The sequence below is a fragment of the Trachymyrmex septentrionalis genome, unplaced genomic scaffold, assembly GCF_001594115.1.
Source record: "Trachymyrmex septentrionalis isolate Tsep2-gDNA-1 unplaced genomic scaffold, Tsep1.0 scaffold22, whole genome shotgun sequence".
NCBI classification, from domain to species: domain Eukaryota; kingdom Metazoa; phylum Arthropoda; class Insecta; order Hymenoptera; family Formicidae; genus Trachymyrmex; species Trachymyrmex septentrionalis.
Window position 1 is genome coordinate 6,286,300 of NW_017305375.1, and position 10,270 is coordinate 6,296,569.

General features: G+C 33.9%; 1 protein-coding gene across 1 annotated transcript in view; it reads right to left on the reverse strand.

Annotated features, from left to right (window-relative positions):
* The window catches only part of LOC108748438, a 12,116-nt gene extending 6,196 nt beyond the window's left edge, over positions 1–5,920 (reverse strand). Inside the window, exon 1 of the mRNA XM_018486621.1 lies at positions 5,613–5,920. Within this exon, the coding sequence (XP_018342123.1) occupies positions 5,613–5,621 (9 nt within the window). The 5' untranslated portion in view covers positions 5,622–5,920. The remainder of the gene's footprint in view (positions 1–5,612) is intronic.
* Positions 5,921–10,270: the final 4,350 nt, after the last annotated feature.

The following is a 10,270-nucleotide window of genomic DNA, read 5'->3' on the forward strand; positions in this document are numbered from 1 at the left end:
GTAAAATTCCTTCTTCTGCTATTAATTTATCTTTTCTTCATATATTTTCCTAGTTATTGTACCAAGTAATAAATTGTTACGCCTATCGCGCTTTTTGTATCTTAAAAAATTGTTACAAAATCAAACATGTAAAACCGCAAAGAGAAGCGACCTAAATATAAAAGATATTGGTTAATAATTAACATTATTATGTTGTCCATCTCATCGCATCATATTAATAATATGACACGATAATTTCGAAATAAGCAGCACTTGAAAAAGCTTAATATAAATTCGGCCCTATACAAATTCATTAAGCTATCATTTAATTAAGTACCATCGAAAGTCAGTCTGATTAGGTACACCGTAAACAGTAACATATACAACAATTTGCATGCAGGATTTAAATGAATTGTAAACAATAATGCATATTATTTGGAAACGAATAATTCGACAAATAATCAAATATGACATTAAGATAGACCAAATATTGTCGTCATATTTAGAGATTTTAAGAGGATTTATTTAGACACGTTTAAATTTTGCATCCGCATTTAAATTTGACATTCTACAGAGAGACAAAAATTTCTCTTTGATATTTAGACTTATTATTATAGTCAATTATAATCCAAATTTTACTTACATTTTTCATTATGATATAATCTTAAGAAAACTTGATCTTTTTTTTTTCTTTAATGACATCCCAGAATATGCTGATAATCAATTTACGATTTTTCATCCACAAATGGAAACTAAAAATATAATCATAAAAAATTAATTTTTTTTACGGCTACATTTTTTATACTATAATCGAAGTTTTTTTTTCCAACGTCTGTAGACTTCAATATCGGATAGATATATATATATATATACAGGGGGTTGTTTTTTACGCGCTTGATATATTCACCCTCTCATTATTTTTTTATGGCGATATCAATAACCAAGACAGATTGGTGAACATACGTTATTTCGGAGGGAACCTTATTCACTGTTTGTGCATGCTAATGATGGTGGAGTCACACGCGCTCCGCAAAAGTGGATTTATAAGGCAAAACGTTACGTATGTGGAAATTGATACAATTTCGTACGGTTTTCAGGCTTACTCGCGGTATTAAATGCCAACGTTTCAACGTGGGGGTTACGTCAAGAAGGTTTCCCGCGCCGCATAAGTTCAATTACATTTTTCTCTTCGCGATGCGATCTCAGCCAATATTGTTTCGCTTTGCAACGTAATTTACGAGGCCATTATGCTCATCTTCTGTCGTCACGGTGGTTTGTTTCTAGCAGAGCTCCAGAGAAATAAATTTTTCTCCCTTATTCCGTTTTCGAAAACAACATTTCCTTTCTTAAGTGAATTTAATCGTTTCTCAGACGTTTGCGCTCGCGTAAATAGTAACGATATTGGTATTTTTTTTTTCTTTTTTTGGTACGCTTGGTAACTTATAATTGCGCTTACAAGTGCGGACTTTACTTGCGTGACGTATCGTAAATTATTTTGCAACGATTATCGTTGAAAGAAGAAACCGCGGATTAAAATTTATCGCGTAATATCCCAGATAGCGAGATATCTACTTGACGTAATTAATTGGTCATTCTTAACGAATCTGACGTCCTATCATCATAAAAGTGACGTGGATTTGTCACAGCCACATAACGTCATATTAACCAACATCGAAAATACATTATTTTCGTATTATTAACGGCACAAATAATGATATTATTAATTGATCACTAATAACCAATATATCGTCGATTAATCTTTTATCAATAAGTATGACGTTGTAAATACGTTATAAATAAATTACGTCATTAATTGGTAAAAAAGATAATATCATTACATCTTAAATAGATCACATGACGTCAACAATTCAAAATGACTAACTATTGACGTTAAAATGACTACAATTTGCTACCTGGGATAAATCCACCTCTCGAAGATTTTAGAAACTCTTTGAAATTTAAAAACAATTTTGTGCTGAAAACAAAGAATGTGAAAGACAAAAGAAGCAGAGATTGCACAGTTAGCTTCTCTAGGAACTTTAATGCAAAATTTTAAAAAGTTTGCCACAAACAACCTCCATTTTATTTAAAATTGTCAAAGCATTGACTTTTAAGATACTATTCGATATCATATACGTCCTGCACATTCACTATAAAATATCGAAAACTCAATCAACTCTATCTTGAATCCACCTTCGTATTTGCTACGACATTTGCGCAAGTGAAAAAAGAAGAGGATGAAAGGAATTCTTTGTTCGAACTCTCAATTTTTGCATAAAAGTACGCTTTCATTTGACATCTTACGCCACCTAATGTGTATAAAAGAGACAGAGAGCAAAGAGACGCGGAAATAGTAAGTACAAAGCGTATTACTGCATCCACGATTTATAAATACTTTACAATTATTCGGCATTCTCTTAAAAAAAAAGAAAAAAAAACGACATCATCGCAGTTTTTTCCCAATGATTTGATGCTGATAAACGATCCTCTAATTTAATTCAGCCAAGTAATCACACAATCAAATTTATTCAATCGCGGTTTTATTAGCGAGTTAACGATACGCATTTGCGTAGGCGTTATCAAGGAAGGAGAAAAACGAGCAAGCATGAGACGGGGAATAACGAAAAAGATGTGGAAAAAAAATACGATCGAGCAGAGAGAGAGAAAGAGAGAGAGAGAGAGAGAGAGAGAGAGAGAGAGAGAGAGAAGAGAGAAAAAGAAAAAGAAATGAACTAAAATCGGAAATGAGGTAGGATAGTGTAACGGGGTGTGAAACCCCCCACAGAGGAAGAGGGTGCACGCGAGAGGAGAACGAGACGGTCCAGCTTGCGGATGTGGGACGTCGTGGCGTCTCTCCGTCTGGTAACATACAAAAAGCGTCTTTGTACTTCCCTCCTGCTCTTTCACGAATTGTCACCGATCATCACCGAGTCATCCCCCCATCGGTTCATTTTTCCCCGTTTTATCATCACGGCGCGATCGAAGTCTCGTACTGGCGGGAAATTCCCGTTTCTCGCGATCCTTCATTCATTAATTTTACCACAAGATATCTCTCTTTTTTCTATCCTATTTCGCTCCACCGCGATAAAGTTTGCCCGTGAGTTCTTCGACAATTCCCGTAGATACGAATTATCTACGAAGTATCAAATCTTATACATATGATGCGGTAATATCAGAAATAAGAGGGGTAAGAAAGGATAATATTTAATGAAATGTTCTCTCGCTTCGGTCAGAAAAATTGTTTTCTCTCAAATGTCGGTCAACCGGATCGTCAAAATGTTTTTCGAAAAAAATCTTTTCGAGTTTTTTTGTTTCTGCCTCAGCTAAAATAGAGTCAAGTATTATTACTTCACGCCAAATCGTAAAACTGATCCATTTTTGTTTATTGCGTCTACATCGTTAGACATTTTATCGTTTTAATTTAGTTTACTGTTTGACTTGTACCGATAATAACACACGCAATAGAGACATTCTACGATTAATAGATTAACGTGGAGGCGCTTAAGAAATTATTATCCTAGAAGAAAAACTTGGCTTGGTAAAGAGAGTATCGTCGGAAATTTTACGTTAAATGGAAACACTTATCACAAAATCACGAAATCGCCGTTTTGTTCACCATATACATATGTGTCTAACTGGCAGCGAATAAAGAAACTTTATGCATTCTCTGGCGACTACTAGGACCAGACGTAATGTCTCCAGCATCCGCAACAGTTACAGTTGTCCTTTGATATGTGTACGCGGTTCGTTAGTTCTACTTGACAATACACATACAGTATATCCAACTCGCAAAACTAACTTAGAGTTCTGATACGTGACCAAGAAACGCGGACGAGATTTTCATGATAAAAGTAGATTTCCTCTTGCAAAATGCTTGGAAAGCGTGACGCGTGACTAACTCTCGACAATAATAAATATAATATAAATATAAATATAAAGTTAATTTTATTTACAACTCCGTTGAATATTTTTAGTAATGAATTAATATAATCTTAACAATTTAATAGTTGGTATATATGATACAAATTTTTAAGATGATATTTTTCAAAGATGCCTCAAACGTTTTAATTATAAATAATACATTTGTCATATAGTATTTTATATCACAAATTTTTAAGTGTGATGTTTTTTCTAAAGTGCTATATATTACATTTCTAATTGGGCAATAATTCGTCATTTTTTAAAATTTCATTCCATCGAGCTATACAATATAATATTTTTATAATAAATAATTCGTCATTTTTTATTCAGTTTAACATGTTCACGACAGTATGGCCTGTGAAACATGACATTTCGCATACCATAGAACACATTGCTACAACGACGATGATATGTCAAACTTGTAGCCTATTCGACAAACTGTTGCTGCGAACGCGATAACACATATTGTCAGAAGCCTGGCTCAATCAATATCCCTTTTACGTCAATTTTTTACTTTTGACATGACTCAATTCGCAAAAGTGTTAAACCCCGTGACAGAATCGTTTTAATGTAACTCTGACGATCACAGACGCGACGCAAAGAAATATCCGAGCAAAGAATATATTAATGCAATGAATAGATTTATTTCAATCTGAGATTCTGCAGTACTTCCATCATCCACAAAATTTATTATTTGTAAATATCAGTTTGTTAAATGTTGAGAGAGAAAGAAATATTTCCACATTTTTAACGCATCCTCGTGGATGCGAACATGAATAGGTGGAACAGGTAGATGGAACACGAACCTTGTGCGTCATCGCGGGAATAGAAATCAGTTTGAAAATTTCGCGTCTAAATTTTTATTGAGGAAATACCTTCTTTCTTTCTCTCTTTCTCTTGTTGTTACTGCGAAAATAATTTGGAACGACATCGATATATTGGTGACCGAGTGGTGTGGCTCGATAACACTAATTCAGAAATTTTGCGAAAACACATACATCTCACGCGAATGTACATTACGATGCATCAGCGGAACGAGATGTACTTTTCCGTCCTCGGTTTCAATTGCTATCTCGCTACGGATACGAAAGTAAAACTCGAAAACGCATCCCAAGCACCGTATATTCCGCGTCTGGTCCACAACGCGATCGACGACTAGGTAATCTTCCATGAACAAGCCGCTTCCCGAACTTCTCTCCACCAAGCTTTTTATAGCTTTTTAATACCGATACCTTTACAACCCGGCGTTACTAAATCGCGAGTGTTTTAACAAATTGCTCTGTAATCTTATTTATTAAATTTAAAACGGAAAACCGTGTAAAAAAAATGGGGAACACAAGAAACGTCGCACTTTTTTACGTCGCCGAAAAATTTCTCCCGTCTGCGAAACATTCACTTTTTATTCTCTAATCCGCGAAAATTACTTTCAATTGTCAAAATAAATTGCCACGATTACGAGAATAAATTTTTCCTCGCTTCGTTATGCTGTCAAGAAAAGAGGAAAAAAAAAGAAATCGATATCGTTTACGTTTAAACACCCGACTGAGCCGGTCTTTGTGTCTCTACAAATTTCCATCCTTACAGAGAAAAAAATGAGACATGAAACGCGATTGAAAAAAGAAAAAGAGGGAAAGACGGAGAGAAAGAAAACGCGCTCAACTCGTAGAGTATACATTAATCGATGACTTTAATTATTCATGAGCGATACTCACGACCGTCATCTTGCTGATGAAGGAAACTTTCCCTTTGTTGTCTTTAGCTGTGTAATCACGGTAGCACTGGTCCGGTCCCGTCTGTCTTCGGGGGCCCGCTTCTGGTCTTCTCTTCCTCTTCTTCACAAGTCGTGGATCTCGTTACGAATAACGAATATCGCCGATCAGTACCGTGTAGTGGGGATGATTCTCGTCGTGTGGTGGTTAGTAGCAGGGGGTACGTTTTGGTACCGTCAGAAACAGCCAGAAGAGATCAGAAGGAGCTCTGAGAGTTTCGAGGTCAGAGGGCGAATGATTGGTGGTACTCGCGCGGGCTACATTTATACCGCGGGCTCGCTCTCTCTTTCTCTCTCTCTTTCTCTCTCCAGCACTCTCTCATCCCCCTCGCCTCTTTCCCACTCTCTACTCTCTCCTATCCCCCCGTTCTTCGTGGAGCCCGCAAAAGAGCGAGAGCGGATCGGCTCTCTCTGGTGGGCGCCACGTATCCACCACCACCGTCACCGATGGATGTACGCATTCCTCCTCTGCTCGTCCTCCTACTTGTCTGCATGAGGGTGCGTATCCTGGCACCGTATCCTTTTACGTCACCATCATCATCGCGGTCTCCACCCAAAAGGTATGAGAGGATAGACAGCGAGAGAGAGGAGGGGGGGGGGAGAGAGAGAAGAGATTGAATTTTGTTCGTGCAAAGCTGAAATGAAAAGTCGCGACTAAAAGATAGAGACGTCATTGCTGCAGCTGCAAGAGCGGACGCACATACTTCGGATACAAATGGCTCATAAATTACATTCTCACAAAAGTACAAGGGGATTTTCATTATTGTAGCATGAAGGGTGACCGTAAGGGCGGAAGATACAGTTGCAGTAGATCTCCTGCGAATGCGCTTCTATCGGTAGCCTGAGGCTCGTCTATTTTCTTAGTTCTTATAAAAAATTACTTGTGAGATATTACCTTATTGTCGGGAAAATCAGGAATTTTTTTTTATCTTTTAACTTTGACATTTCTGCTTGGTTTTTACGAGTAAAATATATAATATATACAATGCACGCTGTCAAAAATTACAGCGGTTCCACTATTTAGCTTTTTTATGAAATATAAAGGGAGACCTTTCAATTCATCGCAAAAAGTCTTGTACCCTGCGTATTTTGAAGTTTTAATATTTGGAAAAGTGTACATACATATATTTTGTCTTGATATGCCCCTTTCTTTAAACACATAATTGTGTACAATGTAGATACAAAAATGATTGTATCTACATTGAGAAAAAATAGCTTAAATTTAAATAAATATTTATTTGAATACTGCCAACTAAATATTTACTTACAATAAATAAATATTTACTTAATAAAAAGAAGTGATTGTTAAATCAAATTAATGTTTCTTGTACCAAATAAATATATTTTTATATTCAACAAATATTTAGTTTTGGTACTACTCAAATAAATATTTGTTAAATTTAAGATATTTTTTTCTCAACACACACACACACACACACACACACACACACACACACACACACACACACACACAGCGTAGATATAATCATTTTTTAATTATTGTATGAGATAACAAGATCTTAGCATTATCAAAAGCATTTTTGAATTTTTTCTCTTTATCTCATAAAATATAAATATCTCACAAAGTATCAGAAAAAAATAAAGATTTATTTTAACCTTTTCTGATATCTTCTCTCTCTGATAGACTTTATGTAGACATTTTCACCGCATTTTTCCATCAAAGAAAACATCTTCCTCGCTCTTTCTCTATCTCTCAATAAATACAATTATTTCCGAATTTTTGTTCTCATAAAATTGCGATACCCTTTACTTATCGGGGGTTACACTGACGCCAACCTAATGATCGCATTGCTGAGATTTAATCATAGTAATTGCAGGCAAGATTAAGATAGATCATGGATTTATCTGAGACAAACTATATACTTCATTGCCAAGACATGCGTGATGACTGTAAAGGTACATTTAGTACAATTATGGTGAGTGAGGAGCAGCCATGCACACACAGAAATACTGTGAGATATCAATGCAATCCGCGGAGCACGAAAGGTTATTCTTAAGAATTGTAATCTCTCTGACGAGAATCACCGTTGCTTACGCGGGATTTGTACACACAAGCAAACGTTGATTTCACAATCTATAACGTAACAATTCCATTCACCGCAATACTAGAACATCCTACACTCATTTCCAAAGAAAGAACGTTCACGTTCCCATTTCCTTTTTTTAAATTTATCATCGTTATGCGTTTTACATAAAAATCTAGGAATTTAATAAAGTATAAAAATAATAAGACAAGACTTTTTGTGATATTTTGTGTTAAAAGTACGATCTCTACCAACGTTATAGTTATATTTATTTATTATTACAGATTCGGATTTCTCTTCGAAAAAGATTCATGTAACAACCGTAAGAATCCGATCAATCAATTAGGAATAATTAATACTTACGTAGATCTCAGCGAAAAGCATAAACGAGACTAGTCAAGTGTCAATATAACGCGAAAGTAAATTTATTGTTTTCGCTTGTGCTTGCGTTCGTTCCTCTCGCAATATCAAGTAGTATGAACAAATGTATACGCCGACAGGATATATAGGATAAATGACATTGCAAATTGCGGAGAAATTATATTTATACATAAATTTACTTTATTTTGGAATTTTATGTTTATTATCTTTTACATTATATTTTGTAGCAGATTTACATTATACAGAAAAACAAATAAAATAAAAATAAGAATGTCGATGGAAACTGTTATTGCTGATACGTTTTTATCCGAATATTTTCTTATTATTGTGCTGCGTTTCCAATTTCATTTTCTTAATTAATAAAAATGGTTTGGAATTGAAAGTTCATGACAATCGCGCTTTGACATACAGTATTTGAAATATATCGATTCAATTGATGCCATAAAATTATATCTATATATTATACACTTTGCTTTCTTTTATCGATCGTCATATTGATTTGACAAGTTATAGCATAATATAGTTCGTACATCTTTTCAATACCTGCCAGTGTTAATTAAGATAAGCGACCATTTCTACTTGCTATATGCGGGTTACGATAATTAACACATTAATGTTTCAAGGCCTCAATATCTAAAATACGCACAAGTCACAATTGCGATTCGATTAGAACGGCAATCATGAATAACAAAATCGCAATACATTCTGATTAATTTGATAGTCATACAAATCGTATATCAAAGCGATAAAGTGCAGGTGAGAATAATTGAGAATGCAAGGCGATTCGTATCCATGGACATATAAAAATTATATTACAATTTCGTTGCAATGAATTGCCGATAAGGCCTTCGCGATAAAATACATTATTAATTAAAAAAGCAATTCACGTTCACAACGATATATAAGAATTAAAGAACGATTCACTGAATAATTCGCTGGATATTAAACGAAACTGTCTATTATACGAATCGTCTTTATTGTCAATGAAATAATTCTGTCACTGTGTTACCATTAAATGACAAATGAAAATATTACAATAAGCATGTCTTTTTCTAAATTCGCAGATATAACATTCATAATTTTTATTCGACCTAAATAATTATAGAACTTATTTTATAAAATTATCGTTAAGAAAAGCACATAAAACTTTTCATGATATTCTTATTTTTGAAATTTATAACGTCATAATTAATAAAACAAAAATTGATTTTATATACTTTTTCATCATTTATTATAACTTCAATCTCAATTCCGCCATCTAATATTTTCAGCTGTCATAATAAGTCTCTCTATTTTAGCGTCATAAAAAGTTAATAACGAACAAAGACGATCACTAATGGTGAATTGTGCGCGTCATCGGTAGATAGGAAACAGACTTCACGGCGCCTTTGTTTCTAATTCCTTCGAAGGATCTATATAATTCGGTATTCATAACCGGACTGTTACTTAAAGGCATATTCTCGAGACAATAAGTATAATATAATATCTTCTCAAAGCGCTTGTATCCTTTACGCCGTTTTCCTATTCATCACAATCGCCAGCGGGCATTCCAGCAGCTTACGATCCGATTAACACCATTTTATGCAGTTTTTATCGTAGTTATTAAGAAGATGCACGTTCAAAGAGAAGCTTTGCTGCTACATTGCATCACTTATTTTTATCAACCGAGCTGCATAATTGCATTTCAAAATAAATTCAATCATAAATTTATTTTTAGTGGCTGTATAAAATGAAATAAATTTATACGCAATTAGTGATTGTATAAAACGAAGACTTAATTCGCATCTAAATCTATTATTATGATATGTATTGTGCAGTTATTTATAGACATATCAATTTAAACTCTTTTGTCAATCTTTAAGTGCTGCAATAACAGTAAATCTTTAATAAATAATTAATTACAATGAAAGGTATCGCGAATATATTTTATTGTAATTATAATGTCTAATTAAAACATGTAATGTGAATAATTTGCGCATTGTTAACTGCCTTTATTTTTTATAATCCTACTTTTAATTTTTAATTCTACTTGATTTGTGAATGTTAATGCATTAATAAAAAATCTGTTTAGAAATGAAATATCTATTTTACAATATAAATAAAGATGTTTTTCTGTTTTTTGCAACTTAATTAATATATATTAATATATATCATATACTTATTAATATATATCATA